Raw genomic sequence first — 20,078 nt, 5'->3', positions numbered from 1 at the left:
ATAACGAAGTACATAAGTATCCCTAAATACCAAATATGCAGTTATTCATTGAAGTTCTTAGCTTAACTCTTTTGGGCATCTAGTTGTGAACAAAACTAGAGCATCCAAAAATTTGAAGCTATGATATGATATGTCATGACATGGATGAAAGCATTGAGTGGTTGTTTCAGAAGGATAAAAATTTCGGCATCTAGTATTTGCTATTATTTTTCTATTAGTAGGATTCTGGTAGTTTGATAGACTTATGAAACAGCTTTGTGCTCTACATGATACTCACTCCTGCCATAACACCTAGGAATGATTCTTGGAATGTTAGTCATCTCAAAGTACGCTCCAAAAGTTTTATATTATGCAAAACGTAAAAGGAACCAAATCTATGTGCATTTTTATGCAATTTTGAATTTTAAAGCTCTCACTGATCTACTTTTGTAACAGTGACTAATTTATATTCAACCAGTCCATATTTGATTTTTCCAAGATCATAGCCACACCTTTTAGAACATGGACTAGGGCATTGCAACTGCTCAAAGAAACTTTATTCTACCTACTCAACTACTAAACCACTCAAACTGTTCTCCAAATACTCGTGACTTAAAATGAGGGGGGAAAAATTCAAGTGATGTCATTGAAGGAAAAGGAAAGAAAGAACATGAAACAAACCGGATACTTCTTGGCAAAAAAGATAAGATTCTCCAATGATATAAATCCGCCACCCCTAAAATGTGTTTGACCAAATTCACATTAATACACATGAACATGAGAGAAGTCTGTAAAATACCAGATGTTTATATATAGTCCTCTACCCACCTAAAATCTATTGAAGGATCAGTACCTTGCCAACCCATCTCCTTCCAGAGCTCTGACTTAAGAGAGGGGAGCTCCCTACCAGGATAAGCTAAGATCCAGAGTTCTCTAAGTGCATCCTGCAAACCAATTGATAAATTCATTAAACTTGAGAATAGGGAAAAAGAATCTTGTTTTCTCTAACTAGTGCTTTTTTTCCCTCTGAACATCTACTATGCATTCCATCAATGAACCCATTTCTAGTGTGTATCACACTAAGATACAATCTAATGACACTAATATTCATGTGCTTTTTACTAGTAACTATTACAAATGAGTCATTTGCCCTTGTTTAATTTTTATGAAACTGCCACTTTTGCTTCCATGTTAAATCCTATTCAATATTTTCCAGCTGTATGTGTTTTGTGCTAGTGGTCTCCATATTGTGCCATTCAATATAGAATTATTCTTCCCTAAAATTCTTTTGTCTTTAGAGAATTTGATTTGCAAATTTTGTCCGTTAATAGTTTTGATATTGGTTAAATATTCCTAATTTCAAGGTTTTGTTTTGTTTTCTAGTTATTACTTTTTAGAATATTCTTTGTTTGCTTTTGTTTGCTTTGTTTTCTATTTTTTTTTTCTTATTTTCTTCTCACTTCCTGTGGGTTGTCCATATAAACTGCATGTGTCTTTCGGTTGCACTGCCCTCGATGCTTTTCTATTACATTTATTTTTCTATTAATGGAAACTATGTTGACATCTTGCAATTCTTGGAGGTTAACCTAAATACAATCTTGCCTTTTAAACCCTTGCTTCAAGCCCTATCCAAGCTTTAGGTTATTAATTTAGGTTTGAATGTTTTACTTATAGACTTTATTTTATATTAAGAAAAATGACATCAGAAGAAGGGGAAAACTTTTCCATGCCAAGTGAGGGTTCAACTCCAATTACAGGCAGTACTTCAACTACTGATGGAACCTTGGTATCTAAAAGAAGAAAGTTGACTTCGGTTGTTTGGAATGATTTTGATAAAATTATAGAAGATGGACAAGATTATGCTATTTGTAAGCACTGTAAAGGAAAGCTTAAGGTCGATACCAAGAATGGGACAAAACACTTACATGTACACATAGATAGGTGCATGAAACGAAGAAATGTTGATTGGCAACAATTATTGGCAGTAGAGAGAAAAGGTCATGGAAAAGTTCAAATTGGTGGTTTTACCTTTGATAAAGAAATCTCAAGAGAGAAGCTTGCACGTGCAATTATATTGCATGAGTACCCACTTTCAATCATTGACCATGTGGGGTTTAGAGAATTTGCTACTAGTCTCCAACCCTTGTTTAAGATGGTTTCTCGCAATACGATTAAGGGTGATATAATGAAGATTTATGAGGTTGAGAAAGATAAGATGATTAGCTACTTAGAGAAACTTCAAAGTAGAGTTGCTATCACAACTGATATGTGGACATCAAATCAAAAGAAAGGCTACATGGCTATCACCGTACATTACATTGATGAGTCTTGGTTACTACACCATCATATTGTAAGGTTAGTTATGTTTTTTTTTTTTTAACTTCCAAAGTGTTTTTTTATTTGATCCTTTAATGATATTGTTTGTGTTAATGATATTTTTTATTCTTAATTTAGGTTTGTTTATGTGCCTTCTCCACACACAAAATAAGTTCTTTCAGATGTATTAATGGATTTCTTGTTGGATTGGAATATGGATAGAAAAGTTTCTACAATCACTGTGGATAATTGCTCAAGTAATGACGGAATGATCAATATCTTGGTGGAGAAATTATCTTTGAGCGATTCACTTTTATTGAATGGAAAAATTTTCCACATGCGATGTGCGGCACATGTGTTGAACTTAATTGTTAAGGAAGGTTTGGATGTTATTGAAGTAGAAATTGAAAAAATTCGTGAGAGTGTTGCATATTGGTCAGCAACCCCATCAAGAATGGAAAAGTTTGAAGATACAGCTCACCAATTGCATATTCCATGCAATAAGAAGTTAAGTCTTGATTGTAAGACATGATGGAATTCCACATACTTGATGTTATCAATTGCTATAACATATAAAGATGTGTTCCCACGTTTGAAGCAACGTGAAAAATACTACATGGTTGTGACATCAGAGGAAGAATGGAATATGGCAAAAGAAATATGTGGAAGATTGAAATTGTTTTACAACATAACAAAGTTGTTCTCAGGACGAAATTATCCCACTGCAAATACTTTCTTCATCAAAGTGTGCGAAATCAAAGAGGCATTGTATGATTAGTTGATATGCTCAAATGATGTTGTGAAAACGATGGCATCAAGTATGTTGCAAAAGTTTGACAAGTATTGGAGTGGGTGTCATATTGTGATGGCAATAGCAGCTTAATTTGACCCAAGATACAAGATAAAGATTTTAGAGTTTTACTTTCCACTAATGTATGGGTCTGAAGCTTCAAATGAGATAGAAAAAATCTGTGGAATGTGTTATGAGTTGCTTTCTGAGTATCAATCAAAGTCTAATTTGGGGCAAAAAACTTCATCCTATGGTACTTCATCAGGTTCAACTATTTTGGAGTTAAACTATGATGAACAAGATCCTCTTTCAAAGTTTGACTTATTTGTTCATAGTACCACTGGAGAAAGTCATACAAAGTCGGAGTTAGATTATTACTTAGAGGAGTCTATTCTGCCAAGGAATTCAAATTTTGTTGTTTTAAGTTGGTGGAAGACAAATGGTATAAAGTATCTGACTTTGCAGATGATTGTTCGTGATATCTATGCTATTCCGGTATCTACAGTTGCATCTGAGTCAGCCTTTAGCACGGGTGGTAGGGTGGTATCAAAACATTGTAGTAGGCTTCATCCAAATACTTTGGAGGCCTTAATGTGTGCTCAAAGTTGGTTATGGAAGGAAAAAGAAGGTAACCGATTTACATAATTATCAATTTTATGAATTGTTTTTTATTAAAATATTTAGTAAAGTTTTCTATTTTTTTTTTTTGGTGTTTTTTTTACTAGGTGATTCATCAATTCATGACTCACAGCCCCAACTCACAATGATGGATGAAAATGATGATTTACTTGTGCTTTAGATTTTTTACTTAAGATGATGTTAGAGACATTTTTCTTTCTTTTTTGCTAACAATTTCTTTGTAATGTCTTTTTTTTATTTTTTTTTCAATGTTGTTAAGCTTATGGATATATTTTAATTTTGGATATTATATTTTGGCATGTCTTATATGATGTTAATTACCATGGTTGTAACTAAGAACCACATTCTTTACAATCAAGTTCAAGACTTGCACGGTAGAGTCCTTGAAAGGAAATGTGGGTGTAGGAACATATGCTAATTGAGGCCAACAATGCATTGAGAAGGAATGTACAAATTCTCAAATGAACCTGGTCTTTTATTTTAGATTGACACCCTGTGTTATAGGAAATGGGTCTGGTCAGCCTAGTCCAAAGGCCATTAACAAGTCTTCTAAGTCCAGCTTGGTTAAAGGGGATTTAGGAATTCTGAGCTATTTTATTTTTCTTATTTTCTATGAAGCCTTTTTGTATCATGTATTTATGTTGGTTTCTAATTGCCTAAAACAGAGTTGGACTTGATATTCCAACCATTAAAGTTAGGTTTGAGCATATAATAGTGGATGCAGAAGCATATATAGGAGGCAGAACACTACCTACAATATTCAATTTCTCTGCTAATATGTTAGAGGTAATTGATTTTCAGATTATATTAATTTATGTATGTATACCTTATGCTCTAACCTTTTAAGTTGCAAACAATCTCATGCTATGATTTTTCATTCATCCACCTATCATTTTTTTCTCTTATCATGTCCATATATTGCATATATTGTCAATGCATTGAAGAAAAGGAAGTGCATTCTGTATATACTTATGTTGTGACCACATTTTATGTCTCAATCACTGCATGCTATACACCGAAGTGGGAAAAATGGTGGAAGAACCCTGAAAATGTGGATCTGTACCAGTTTATGGGCAAGGATAATGTGTCATTCCACACTATAAGAGTTCATCTCCTATGCCTGAATAAACAGTTCATTATTTCTTTTTATTGTAACTGCAGTCACTTTGTATTCATGAGATGATAGTGCGAGCTTTTAAGCACATTCTGTAGGCAATAATAGTTATTGTTATTAATCCTGAGAAATTGGCTATGTCAATAGCTGCTGCACTGAATCTGATGCTTGGGGTTCCTGGAAATAGAGAATTAAATCAGTCATGCAATGTTCATTCCCTTGTGTGGAGATGGTTGGAGGTATTCTTCAAGAAGCGATATGAATGGGATTTTAGCACATTAAACTAGTTTATTTTCCGTTTGATTTTTGATTCTTTTGGCATTTGACCCATTTTATTGGCACTGGAAAGTTGGAATGTTGAGCTAATTTTATGAAACTTATGTTCCCCAACTGTTAAATTTGTTAATTTGCTTCAACTGTTAAGAGTAAGAGCAAATGGGTTGTCTCTAGTTGAATTGGTTTTTTTTTTTGCCCTTCAACTTGGGGCTGTTGGTGGTTGGTATGGGCCTAAGTTTATGCTTGGGTTTCAAGTGTTTTGACTGTTGTTCACTAGGTAGCTGCAATGACTGAAGTCCTTGGAAAATTGTCATATATTTGAAATTTATCTTTGGTAGTTATTTAGTTCAAAAGATTGGTTCACTGTATCCTAGTAATTTATGCTACTGCTGAATGTGCTTAACCTCAATACTTTAATTTTCAATATGTTGTGTATGGGCATATGCTATTGCGCCTGTCCATTGTCATAGTTCTCTATCGCTTCATTTAGGACGAGGAATGTCCTTTTCAGTATGGTGTATTACTTGTTTGTTGGTATTGTAGTTTCTAGAAAAGATGAAGTTGGTGCATCAAACAGTTTCTGTATTAATCCAGTTGATTTGAATAGCTTTTTTGAAGAAGATGGCAAAATTTATGGTTACCAAGGGTTGAAAGTAATATATGTACATTGATTAAGGCTCTGATATTAATGTTTTTATTCTTTGGCATCTATCATTTGAAATTAGGTTGCCTACAAGGTTTAGTAATCAATAGTGATCTTTAAAAAGGAAAAATACCCTACTTGTTTTTTTCATTTACTTTTTGCATCAATGGTTTTTATTTTTATTTTTCCTTTTTTGCCAGGCAGGGGAATTATTGTTGCATGCTACAGTCTATTTATTTCAGATAGATGACATAAATTGGCTGGATGGACTTGCTTTGTTTTTTTTAATGCAGTTGTGAAAGAGAGAAAACAAATACCCTAGACCTAATGATTGGATATAGATGATCAATTTAGCTGGAATACACATGCATCATCATCATTTTTATTATTATTTTCTTTTTAAATAATAAGATCTTTCTTAGATAAACAAGTAGGTAGCTATGTATTGGCAGAAGTTGGTGCACATTAAACCTTTTATGGCATGAGTTTGACCTTTTTGAACTTGAACCGGTGCTTAAAAGAACTTTCTTTTATGCTGATATTCTGATACTAAATGGAAAATTCCCTTTATCCTTTTTTTAATGCCAGATAATAGTTAGGGAAGAAATTTTATAATAATACCTCTAGTTTTGATGGAATCTGTGCATTTATCCCATATGTTTCATATGTTGTCATGGCATTGCCTTTTAATATAATGCTTTTATTATTATTATTTTTGAATTTAAGAGTGTGTTCAATGTAATTTGGGCTGGAGTTCTTGGATGTTGACTTAGATTTATGTTTGTGGTTTGGGCTGTGTGGTGATATAGGCAGGCAGCAGATACTTTTGGTGGGTCGGAGTTGGCAATTCTTGGGCCTGATAGTGTTGTGTTTTATCTTTCATTTTGTCATATATTTGAGAAAGTTTACTTACAGGTTTCCAGTATGACTCTGGATAGAAGCAGAAGCCCACCACAAGCCAAGAGGCTTCGTAGCAGTGACCGTGCTTCTTACCGAGACACACCTTACCCAAGGCATCGTCGAGTTCACCGGTTTGCTCCTTTATCAATTCAGCAAAATCTAACTGTTATTCCTTTTATCTACACACACACACACACTTATAGCCTACGTTGCATAAATGTTATAGTTACATGTTGTGGTTCTTGTTTGAAAAGTGTGCTCTTAGTGATGATTATGTTCTTTTGTTTGTTCCATTTCTCACTTGTTCTTAGATACAAATTTCCTTCTTTCTTTCTTCTTGGGCCTTGCTTATTACTAGGAATCACTTATGTTCGGGTACTTGTAGTGCTAAAAGATAAAACTTATGCTTTTATCATGTATTCACATTGTGTATGTCTGCCTCAAATTGGTGACATGAAGAGCCTAATTTCTCTACAACTATTGAAAAATTGCAGTGTCCTTATCTAGTTCTGGAAAACACCATATATAGGAACTTAATGTGTATGCATGTGTAGATGGCTTAAAATTGGGTGGATGCTTTCTTGTTGTAACTTCAAAATTTCATGCAAAAGTAAAAAATAAAAAAGGATACATGAAGATGAAGAAATTGAAAATACCATAGATGAGAATAACTTGGATAGGGCATGTGATCCTCGAGTCTTGCTTTGGAGTGATTACCTAAATCAATGTATGGTTATTTTCTAACAAATATATTATTTTCTTAAACAATTTGGAAGAGCTGCTGTAATAGATAAAATTGAGAAAGAAATCTCCTCTGGAATTCTATTGAACATCTACTTGTAAACACATTAACATTGTCTATGGTAGTCCAAGCCTGCAGCATTGGAGGTTGCTATCTTCAATATGTTGATTTTCTAAATGTGTTCCTGTCAAAAGTGGTCTCCTTGATGTGTGGACTCTACCTTTGTTAAAACCAAGATCTTTTAGTTGCTGCTGTCTTTTGGTTTAAATTATCACAATTCACAACCAATTATATTGTTAATTTCCAAGCAAGATTATCTGTGCAATAAATGTAAGAGACCAGGGCATTTTGCCAGAGATTGCCCAAATGTGACTGTATGCAACAACTGTGGCCTTCCTGGGTAAGATGAATTCCTTTCTTTCTAGTTTCTCTAGAACATTTCATGTTTTATAAGAGAACAATTTCTAGAATTAAAATATGTCAATACTTGGTTGATGTATCATGTATGGTGCTTCCTCAGGATAGTTTAAACCCTGATTCACCCACCAAACTAATTTCTGGCAAAAAGCTGATTTAATATGTTCTCCTTTGTAGCCACATAGCTGCTGAGTGTAACTCAACAACCATTTGTTGGAACTGTAAAGAGTCTGGACATCTTGCAAGCCAATGTCCTAATGATCTAGTGTGCCATATGTGTGGCAAAATGGGTCACCTGGCTCGGGATTGCTCATGCCCAAGTCTACCTACTCATGATGCGAGACTCTGCAACAACTGCTACAAGCCAGGCCACATTGCTACGGACTGCACCAATGAGAAAGCTTGCAACATATTCAGGTAGCCAGTTACTATATCATAAGAACATATTTATCTATTTTAAGGAGAATTATTGATTGGGACATTTTACTTTAGGGCAAATTGGTGTGGGAGGATTTCAATATCATGGAGGAGGCAAATGGAATTGGTGAAGAAGTCATTAAACAAACTAATGTGACTGTGACGAACAATACCCTAGAGATCTGCTTGTATTGGGCTGGGAAAGGGACAATATGTATCCCTAAGAGAGGAAGATATGGTTCTCTAATATCTGCTATTTCTATATGTCCCAGTAATTTAAATATTCATGAGCCTCTCCTTTCAAAATTAGTACAATTGCTGCAGCTAATAATTGTGTGTTCTTTTTTTTTTATGTTTAATTTTCCTTAGTCTTGCTGTTTGGAATTTATACTGGGAATATAGTCCGTAGCTGGGTTTTCATGCAACAAATTAGCTAAAAAATGCTAATGCAAAATCAAGTAAAGGAATGATAGTTTTTACCATCAAAGTTGAAATATTAGAAACTGATAAAAACAACACTTATAAGTAGTTTTCTACAACCAAATAAAAGTGGGCTACCTAGGGCTTTGGTTTTTAAGGTAATGAGGATTATATCTGCTATGGTTCTTTGAGGTATTTTATGGGTTAATACCAACAGGAAAAGCTTGCTGATATTTATGAATGACAATGGAACTCATTTCAGTGCTAAGCTAGTGTCATTATTTCATGGTTAGGATTTATGATCAACAAGTATGAAGATAGAGGTGATGCCTGCTCTATTAGGCTCCAATTGATAAAATTTGTGAAAGAATGGAATCATCTGTGTTGCCTTTGGAGTTCAATGGGAACACTGATCGGTGCATAATTCAAAGTGCAATATCGCAATCTGTCCAAAGTAATGTTTCTGGAGTTGTAGATGCTTCTGCTTCTAGGGTGTCTATACATGAATGTTTTAGGACCACATCAATGTTTGAGAAACAGGCTAAGGTGGATGCCATACTTCTAATTTTTTGTATTATTCCTTGAACTTGCTTCCAAAAATAATCTGGATTTGAATAGCTTGTAATGGGCATTTGGTTTTTTGTTCATCATCATCAAGCCTTTTATTGGCAATTTACTTGCTTTGGAGCTCTTTATTGTTATTGGGTTGTTCATTGCCTTTGTAGTGGGTGCATTCATAACATGGAGGACATTGGTGTTAACGGGTATCTTCAAATGCTTTACAATTGTTCTTCTTAAAGAAAGATATTTGACAACTATTTGGTTTCATCAATAACCCTAGCCCAACCCAGCCCAGCCCAGCACAGCATAGCCCAGCCCCGCCCCGCCCCGACAACACATACCCGGGTCGGGACGGGCCGAGGATGGGATTTTAATTTTAACTCTATAACAGGGATGGGAATGCCCCGCCTTGCCCCGCCCCGGGTTTGGGACGGGATAGGAAATAACTAAATATTTTGGGACGGGAATGGGATAGGGGTGACCCATCCCAAACCTGCCCGTTGCCATTCCTACACATGAACTCCCTCACACATCTCACATCTTGCCAAGTTTCTACATTTTACCTTTTTCTTTTATCTTTTTTCTTATCTCTTACCACTATATCCTATATTTCTCTCTCATTTGACATATCTTTTAATATGTTAATGTATCATCTCATAAAACTTCTTTAGTTTTAAAATTTTTCGCTCACTAATCTCCCCATATTTATTGATTTTAATTATTTTTTGGACATATTAACTTTAAAATGATAATATATAATAAATAGTTAATTTAACCATTTAAATAAAAACATAAATATATAAAGTAGAAAAATAAAAATATTATCCCGAAATAATATTGTAGACCCCCATTTTGGGGATTGTTATTGTCTCATTTTTTTTGGCCAGGTGGAGGAGTTTTGAAAAACATGTGCCCTTTTTAGAGAGGTTGTTAAAAAGATGGTAGCTCGTATGTTATTTGTGGTGGTTTTATAAGGAATGAATTAGTAGGTGACATGTGGAAAAGCTCCTACAAGTCGTTGGAGAAAAGAAGTTTTAGAGAGAGAGAGGGTTGCAGGTAAAAGAGGTAGCTTGAGGAAGAATGCAAGAGTTTGTAGGAGAAAAAGGAAAATAATGGCAAACTGAGCTTTTCGGGTGAGCAAGAAATAGAGCTTGAGAGAGGAGAAGGGAATAAGGGTGAGCTGAGCATTTTCAGGGAGGATTTTTTTCTCATTTTCTGGAGAGAAGAATCTTAAGATTGAAAAATGATGGATGATCTAAGCAGGTTGTCCATGGGTGCTTCATTTTGGAGAGATTAAGAGAGAGTGAGTTGAATGTCTTAGGAGATAGTTGGAGCATAGAGTGAGGAGAGATAGAAACCATAGGTGAGTTGGGTGAAAGACATTGAGGGAAGAAAAGATAGCAAGAAACCAGAGAAATGAGAAGTAGATCTAGCTAAGATTTTATTAGGAAAGAGAAAAAAACTATGAAGTGGGGTCAACTTCAATCGAGAGGACTCGCTTAGGTATAATTGCTGTCGATTCCTCATATATTTTTCTTCCTTCATACTATTTCTTCTTGTGGATTATTTGTTGGGCATGAACACCAAGTTATGTGTTTGAATTTATTGGATTTCTGAGCCATTCATAGGTGTGTTGCTGTCAGTTTTTTTTTTTTTTTGTAATACTTTGGGTTTTGGCTTGGAAATAATATGATTTCATTTTAGCTACATTATGCCTTAAAGATCATATTTCTGTTCTTATTTTTAAATCTGGTCTGAATTTTTTTTCCTCCCACTATTCATAAGCATATGGATAACTCCTGAAAGAATGCTTAGTTTTGTTGGAAAGTCAATCTTCCTAAATCTTCCATATTAAGAATAAATGATCTGTATATTAGTCTTCTTATTGTAATCCTTACTTATAGCTGGACAACCTAGAATGTAGTAGCTAATTCCTGACTTGTAGGAAAATATCACAAATCTCCTTGTATAAATACACAATTCAGCATCAATAATATTCATTCAACCAATTCTCTTCGTCATTCATCTTTTCATGGTATCAAAGCAGGACTAAGATCCTGACTCATCGTTGCACTCTATTCTCTCGTGTAGCATCTCTTTTCTTCAATCATCATGGCCAACGATGAGGTACCACCAACGCCTTCAGTCCTTGGCAACAAAGTTATTGGCTCTGGTACAACAAAATCAGAGATTCCTACAGATTTCTCAAAGGTAGATCTTTCCAATCCCCATTTCACTCACCATTTAGATCACCCAGGTTTGGTTTCGATTTCCAAATCTTTGAATGGAGACAATTATTCGACTTGGAAAAGGGCTATGATTCTAGCTTTAAATTCCAAGAACAAATTAGGTTTTGTCAATGGCTCAATCAAAGCTCCTTCAGAAGAAATTGATCCTAAAGGTTATGCGACTTGATCATAGTGTAACAACATGGTTCACTCTTGGATCGCCAATATTCTCAATCCAGAAATCGCGAATAGTGTAATATATTATTCTACTACTCATGAAGTTTGGGAAGATCTCCGTGAGCGATTCTCTCAAAGCAATGCACCTTGCATCTTTGAAATTCAACGAGATATTACTTCTCTTTGACAAGAATAACTCTCTGTCTCTGCCTATTACACAAAATTGAAAGGCATGTGGGATGAACTAGCTTCCTACAACGTTGCAACACATAGGGCACAACAAGATCAATAAAAATGATGCAATTTTTTATGGGATTGAATGAATCTTATAGTGCTATTCGCGGGCAAATCCTCCTGATGAATCATCTCCCTTCTATCCGCTAAGCATACTCCTCTGTCTTTCAAGAACAAAAGCAGCGCCTTCTCACTTTGACGAACGCAACAACGGAATCTGCCGCAAGTGCTGCTATGGTCGTGCGCAGCAACAACAAGTCTTCAGTGGCCTAGAAGAACAAAATAGATCGATCGAACACAGGAATGATGGAACCAACTGATCGCCCCTCTGGTTCTCAAAATTTTCGGGCGAATGGGTCTTCTCAAGGGCAAGATGGCAGACACTTTTTTTATTAAGATCGGCTCCACATGGGTTCTAGAAGAAGATGCCCCTAATGCTCGTATTGTGGAGATATGGGCCATTAGGTCCAAAAGTGTTTTCAACTACATGGATACCCACCAGGCCATCCTAACGCAAGAATGAACTTAGTCTCAAATTCAAATTGGTATAAAGGTTTTTCTACGGCTAACCAAGTTTCTAAGGCAGATGAAGGGAGACCTGCAGTTGCATTATCAGAAGCCCAACTCAAGCAGCTTTTGTCACTTCTTAATAACCAAGATGAAGGCTCTAGTTCCAAAGCGAATGTGGTAACAAAGCTAGGTTTGTCCAAAGTCATTTCCCGTAATTGGATTATTGACAGTAGGGTGACGAATCATATTACTTCATCATCTAAGTTATTGCATAAAGATAAAAGTTGCTTGTTACTACCCGTATTGTTGTCTAGCCAAGAAAAAACGAATATTTTTGCGAAAAGGGTCTTTGCCTCTAAATTCTGTCTATTATCTGGATGACGTGTTATCTGTGCCTACATTCAAAGTTGATTTAATATCAGTTAGTCGTTTAACAAGAGGTCTGAGTTGTTCGGTGATGTTTTTCCCTTATTTGTGTTTTTTTGTAGGATCTGGCTATGAAGAGGACGATTGGTTTAGGTAAACGACGTGACAGACTATACTATTCGGTGACACTAGCGATGGAGAAATCTTTGACCAACCATTCCTCATCCACAAACCAACTAGCCTGCAATCTTGCCATCTCTTCCACCGATCTCTAGCATAGTTGCTTAGGCCATGTATCATCTTCTCGTTTGAGTTTCATTGCCAAGAATTTTTTGAATTTTTTTGTTCAGTCCAATAATGCTCGCCCTATATGTCTATTGGCTAAGAAAAGTCGTTTATCTTTCAGTACTAGTGTTATTTCTTCTACAAATCCTTTTGAGATTATTCATTGTGACATTTGGGGTCATTATCGACACCTTTCTGTTTCTAGTGCTCATTACTTTCTCACTATTGTCGATGATTATACACGTTTCACGTGTATATTTTTAAAGCGACATAAAGATGAAGCACAATCACTTTTAAAACACTTCTTCAGCTATGTTTTCACTTGCATTAAAACTTTTCGAAGTGACAATGGTGGAGAATTTATCTCACTTCGTTCATTTTTTCAAGATAATGGTGTCATTTTTCAGCATTTTTGCGTTTACACGCCTCAACAAAATGGGGTTTAGGAATGCAAACATCGTCATATGCAACTCCAACGTCGCCTTCTTCGATGCCGCCGTCCGCATCCATCATGTCCGCTCCTCCAACCGAGACACCCCTCTTTTAACCATAAACACACTTACCCGAACCAACCGCTCCACTCCGCTCCGTCACTCCAACCGCCATATTGCCCCGTTGGTCAAGCTCCACGATTATGTCTGCTCCCACATTTACTCCGATCAATCGTTTTCCTTGATTTCAGGTCCAACCAAAGGTACACGATATCCACCAGCCAATTATGTTTCTTATCATAGATATAAGCCTGCATATAGATCTTTTGTTACTCAACACAGTGTTGTCACAGAACCCAGGTCTTATTCAGAAGCCCCCGCTCATCTTGAGTGATAGGAGGCAATGCATTCTGAATTGCACGCTCTCCAAGCTAATGACACTTGGTCTCTCACTCCACTTTCGGCTGGCAAGACACCGATTAGCTGCCGATAGGTGTATAAAACTAAACACCATTTAGATGGGTCCATCGAGCATTACAAAGCATGATTGGTAGCGAAGGGCTTCACTCAATTAGAAGGTGTTGATTATCAAGATACCTTTTCCCTTACTGCCAAGATCATATCAATGCGTTGTTTGCTTGCATTGGCCACAACTCGTGGTTGGTCCCTTCATCAAATGGATGTCAACAACGTCTTTCTTCACGACGACTTACATGAGGAAATATATATGTCTCCGCCGCCAGGGCTTCAGCGACAAGGGGAGGAAAACTTGGTATGTCGCCTTCATAAATCACTCTACGGTTTGAAACAAGCATCTCGTCAATGGTTCGCCAAGTTCTCAGAAGCTATTCAATCTGTCGGTTATGCACAATCTCGAGCCGATTATTCTTTGTTCACCAGAAAACAAGGCAAGTCCTTTATTGCCATTTTGATATATGTTGATGATATTCTGATTACTGGAAATGATCCTGTGAGCATTGTTGCAACTAAAAAATTTCTACACAGTCATTTTCATCTCAAAGATCTGGGTGATTTAAAATACTTTCTTGGCATTGAGGTTTTTGCTTCTAAAAAATGGATTTTTATTTCCCAATGTAATTATGCATTAGAGAGTATTAAGGATGCAGAACTGCTAGGCGCTATCCCTATTGATACACCTATGGAATGAGGATTGAAATTGTCTGATAAGAGCGATTTGCTCAAGGATCAAGGTCGTTATAGGAGATTGGTTAGAAGGTTAATATATCTAACTATGTCGAGGCCATATATCACTTATGCAGTTCATGTGTTAAGCCAGTTTATGCATCAATCGAGAAAGGCTCATATGGAAGCAAAGCTCAGAGTTGTGCGTTATCTTAAGAATGCACATGGTCAAGGTCTGTTCTTCTCTTCGAATAATGATTTCAAATTGAGAGCCTATTGTGATTCGGATTGGGCAGGTTGTCCACTTACTAGAAGGTCCACTGCAGGCTACTATGTATTCCTTGGACCTTCACTAATTTCTTAGAGATCAAAGTGATAAAAAACAGTGTCACTCTCTTCAGCCGAAGCAGAATATCGTGCAATGACAGGAGCTTGTTGTGAGTTAACGTGGCTTCGATACCTTTTAAGAGATTTGGGTGTTCTACATCAGGAACCTGCCTTGTTGTATTGTGACAACAAGGCAGCGTTGCACATTATAGCCAACCCTGTTTTCCATAAGCAAACTAGAAACATTGAGATGGATTGTCACAATATTAGGGACAAGATCCAAGATGGTTCCATTATTACAAGACATGTGAGCTCAACGCACCAACTTGCAGACATTCTAACCAAACCATTGGGAAAGAAGATTTTTGCTCCTATGATTCACAAGTTGGGAGTACAGGATATCCGCTCTCCAACTTGAGGGGGAGTGTTGGAAAGTCAATCTTCCTAAATCTTCCATATTAAGAATAGATGATCTATATATTAGTCTTCCTATTGTAATCCCTACTTATAGTTGGACAACTTAGAATGTAGTAACTAATTCCTAACTTGTAGGAAAAGATCACAAATCTCCCTATATAAATACACAATTCTGCATCAATAATATTCATTCATCCAATTCCCTCTGTCATTCATCTTTTCAGGTTTTAAGTATCTTTTTGTTTGCTTATTTGTTCTCGTTAATCATTTCTTTGGTTTCCACTTTATTTCCTAGTGTTTCATTAAGCCCGATTAGGGATACAATGAGCTACATTTTTTTGAGTTCTCTACCATTAAAGATATGAATTTTAATCTCTTTGATTAAGAGATCATGATGTTAGTTAGTTTGTATGAAATGAGACACCATGCCCTCTAATTGCTATACATGACCACCTTCTTAGAAACAGAGGAATTTTACAAATCAAGAAGCTTCTAGACAAACACGGGAGTATAGTAATAGTAAGTGTGTAATTTGGATTTCTCTAGCTTTAGGCTTTCTTGGTGCTTTCAACAAGGTTGGATGTAGTTGTCAGAGCACAAACTTGAAGTACAGAGAAGTTTCTGCTATAGTTTTAGGTGCCATTCCTGTAAATTGCCTAGAGCAAATAAGAGATGAGTTGGGACTAATCCTTCATTTGTGTTAAGGACTTTGAAGGATCTGGGTCAAATGGTAAGAGAGACTTGTTTGCATTGGGTATTTCATGGTTTAACCTCTCATATCGCAATTGCAAGCTTGAGTGCTAGGGTCGGTGACATCAATGAAACCCATACTCGTCCTAGTAGCGAGCCCAATGACATCCAAATGGTTGGAGCAGGAAATATGGTTATTTCAATTCAAGTTTTACGGAATGTGACAAACTACTTCAGTGAAAAAAGTATATTAGGACAAGTTGGATTTGGGATAGTCTACAGAGATGAATTGCATGATGGTACAAAAATTAGAGTAAATGGAATGGAGTCTAAAATGGTAACAGGAAAAAGATTGGCATAATTTAAGTCAAAATTTTCTATTTTGACTAAGGTCCGACATCGATAGATGGACCAATCTGGAATTCATGAAATTCTTTCCAATAGTTTGGTTTCCAACAGTCCCCTCATTTGTTTTCCAATTTCTCCAACAAAACTAGCAACAAGGATGATGATTAGGCTATTATGGCCTTAGAAAAAGCCTCAGTTGTCAGATTTAAGCACTTGGGCAAGGTGGTTTGGCCATAAACCTCATGTGCATGTGGTCTCTATTTGCATGGCCACCTTTGCATAACTAGGAGAGAAAGAAGACAAGTGGTAATATAGCTTTAAGAATGGCTCCAATGGCAGTGCATAAATGGTGAGGAGATGCTTCTTAGAGTTGATCTTGCATTAAAGATACCAAAGACGGGTCCAATAGGAAAGGTCAATGGGGAATGTTCCAATATTATTCCTCGTCTTAGAGGTTTCTTAGAAGTGGGAATATATTGATTTATCTTGTACACAGTGTCATACTAAGGTACTTCTTTTATTGAATGAGAAAATTGGAGATGAGTGGGCTATGTGTTTGAGAGATAAATGGCTTTATGCCGCCATGATAGATCTAGGAATGTTTTTAAATTAGTCACACTAGTGGAAGGTACAAGGGCAATGATGCATTCCTTACGATGCAGAAAATAAAACTGAGTTCCAACTTCTGAATATATGAGGGCAGTGATGTATTTTTAGGTAAGACATTCTCTATTTTAATGCATTTGGTGGGCTAACTTCTCAAGCCAATCACTCCTCATACCTATCCAACTTGTCCCCTCCACCATCTCCTTAACAAGGCCACTAATATCCTTCACCCACCGAACCCATCACCATACCAACCATCATCAATTCATCCTCTACTCATTTCCTGATCAAACTCACTTCTCTCACTTCCTCCACTACTCATTTCCTACCCACACCCCACGTGCATAAAATTTTTGCAATTGCATAGCCACCTTTAACGAAACACCCCATGCATGTGTTTTCACTCACCCATTCTCCAATTACTCCACCACTCAATCTCCAACAAATTTCTTCATTCATCTCTAACATGCATGAATTCTTATGTGCATGGCCACCCTTCATACCCACTAGTTTCCATCCTTCACACTTACCCAACCTGCCATTCCCATTATTCATCTCCCACAAGTTCATTTCCATTATTTCCCATGTGCATGCAACCTCCACATAACCTGTCCAAAACTTAACACCTTGGAAGAAGATATTTCTGATCTTCTTCTCCCAACAATTGGATCTTCCATGCAAAATGCTTCTTCCAAATCTAGTTTTTCCAAGGCCAAAGTGCACGGTTAAGTGAATTTGATTGGCATAATTCTTCCTCCAATTTAGTTTCAGTAGTCTTTTGATGGAAATGTCCGTGTACTTATAGTTGGGGAGCCAGAGGATTTTTCCAGTTGAACTAATTAGGATGAATATCATTGGATTATCTTCATTTGATAGAGAATGACAAATATGGAAAACTCCAAAGTATGACGTACCTATTGGGAGTGGCTATTTCCTAAGTCCCTCATATTCAATAATAGACATGGCTGGAGTAGTAGTGATCAATAGTGATAGTCCAGTGTTTGAAAATAGAAATATTGCAATTTCAATCATAGTTATTTCACAAGGAGGAATTGATGTGTAGTTCACAAGGCCTCTTGTTCGCATAGCCACCTTAGTGTGCATATGACCAGTTCTTACCCATCTCTAGCTTTGATACCCTTAGCATGACACAACATCTCGTAGTCTCCTTCCCTTATGCTCTATTTAGTTTTCAGAACAACGTGCAACCAGTGTTTGTGACGCCCCAAGCTTAGGACTCCGTTGTTACATGGTTTGCATGGCCATCCTCCTATGCTTGTTTTCAAAGCCCACGTCTTTTTTTTTCTTTACCCATCTTCATGCATGTCTCCAAAAATTGATTTTCAAAATCTTGTTTTGATTCCACAACTTTGCACCATTCTTTAGAATTTTAGGTTTAAAAAAAATCCCGTTTTTAATAAATTTGATGTCATTTTCTTTATGGCATGCACTTTCACCAATTTTCTTTGACTTTAAAATAATTTTCGATTTTCACGTTTTTCAATAAGCATGAATACAATTCTATAATTCTAAAAATCATGGAATTTGTAGAATTAATTCATGCAAAAATAAATTGGGCTTTGGTGGGGCCCAACATCCATGATATTTTCTTTGAAAATGATTTGAGTGAAGTGCATAATTGGCATTGATGGGTTATGTTCTATTTTGTGACGCATGGGACGTATTTTGTATTCATTTTTGTGCACTAATCCTGTTTCATGATAGCACTTTATGATCATTTTGGTATCCATTGATTTCCTAGTTGATTGACTCGCTTGCCTCACCTTATTTAGTAGAGATCTCATTATAAGGCTTAGAGAGGTGTTACGGTCTTTCACTATATCTTCCCGATAGGTAACCTAATTCCGGGACCCGTCTTTGTTTTCACAGACCGTCTTTTCCAAATAAGGAGTCACACTTAGGGTTTTCTTTCTTATTTTGTTTTCCCTTTAAAAATAAAACAAAAATAATTGGCGACTTCAAGTCTTTTATAAAAATAAATTATTTCGTAAATAAAAAGAGAGCTCGCCATTGAGTAGGAGTGCATTTAGCAAAATGCGGGGTCCACAAATATACTTGATGATTTTAAATATTATTTATAGTAATACATTTGATAAATCAAGGTTTAAATTTAAAAATTATATTTTATTATTTAGATGTTTATGATATAAGATTTTCTATATTAATACTAAATAAAAGATTTATTTATTTTGTAAATCCTATCACACATAAAATTAAAAATATATTTGTAATATTATTTTATTATTTATATTATTTTTACTTTTTATTTTAAATTTATCATATCAAAATCACATTAAATGATGATGTTTTTATCTTTGTTCTTATGGTTTTAACTTGATCGTGGATCTAATTTTTTGTTTCGTTAAAATCTTTAATTTTAATTAAAATGAAATATAAAATAAAATATATTTTTTCATAAAAAAAAATAGTTAACCTTTTATATTAATTTCACAAAAAATAGGTATATCCGTAAGAAAAATAGGTGCATCCATTCATAAAGGAACATGGACCCATATCTCCCTCATCATGGTCTATATATTCTTTCGGGGACTCTCAATAAGTGATTGGAGGTCCTCCCCTACCCCAAAAAGAATGTTGACACCCTAGGTACATGCTTAACAAAAATAGGTACATCCAATCCTAGGAGAATCAAAACCCTTATCTTCCTTCTCATAGTCCATATATTCCTTTAGAGACCCTTGGCAAGGGATTGGAGGTCATTTTCCATCTCGAAATAGAGTTTGGAATCCTAGGTATAATCTTAAGAAATTTTGGTAAATTTGATATCGGGCTATCAAGACCCCTATAGCTCTTCTCATGGCCCATTTGATTTTTTGGGGACCCTTAGAAAGTGATTACAAGTCGTTTCTCCACCTCGGAATGGACTTGGGAACCCTAGATATTCAATAAATTCAGCACATCCTTAAGAAAATTTCGTACATCTAATCCTTGGGCTATCAGGACCCCTATCTCCGTTCTCAAAGTTCATTTGTTCCTTTAGGGAGACTCAGGAAATGATTGAAGATTATTCCTCACCCCAAAACAAACTTTTGAACCCTAAGTAAATTTTTAAGAAAATTT

General features: G+C 35.9%; 1 protein-coding gene across 1 annotated transcript; it reads left to right on the top strand.

Annotated features, from left to right (window-relative positions):
- The first annotated feature begins 6,521 nt into the window (after nt 1–6,521).
- On the top strand, nt 6,522–8,237 carry LOC132254897 (uncharacterized). Its single transcript, XM_059741916.1, has 2 exons — nt 6,522–6,788; nt 7,994–8,237. The coding sequence occupies exons 1-2, from the start codon at nt 6,682–6,684 to the stop codon at nt 8,235–8,237; spliced, it is 351 nt and encodes a 116-aa protein (XP_059597899.1). The 5' UTR covers nt 6,522–6,681.
- The last annotated feature ends 11,841 nt before the right edge of the window (nt 8,238–20,078 follow it).

Source organism: Vitis vinifera, chromosome 13 (genome assembly GCF_030704535.1).
Source record: "Vitis vinifera cultivar Pinot Noir 40024 chromosome 13, ASM3070453v1".
Taxonomy (NCBI): domain Eukaryota; kingdom Viridiplantae; phylum Streptophyta; class Magnoliopsida; order Vitales; family Vitaceae; genus Vitis; species Vitis vinifera.
This window is presented reverse-complemented; position numbering and strand designations above follow the sequence as displayed.

Bases quoted from the DNA above. Each gene is read 5' to 3' on its own strand.
- LOC132254897 (XM_059741916.1), top strand. From the start codon at position 6,682: ATGACTCTGGATAGAAGCAGAAGCCCACCACAAGCCAAGAGGCTTCGT. The intron at 6,789-7,993 runs GTTTGCTCCTTT...TCTCCTTTGTAG, and splicing joins AGGCATCGTCGAGTTCACCG to CCACATAGCTGCTGAGTGTA.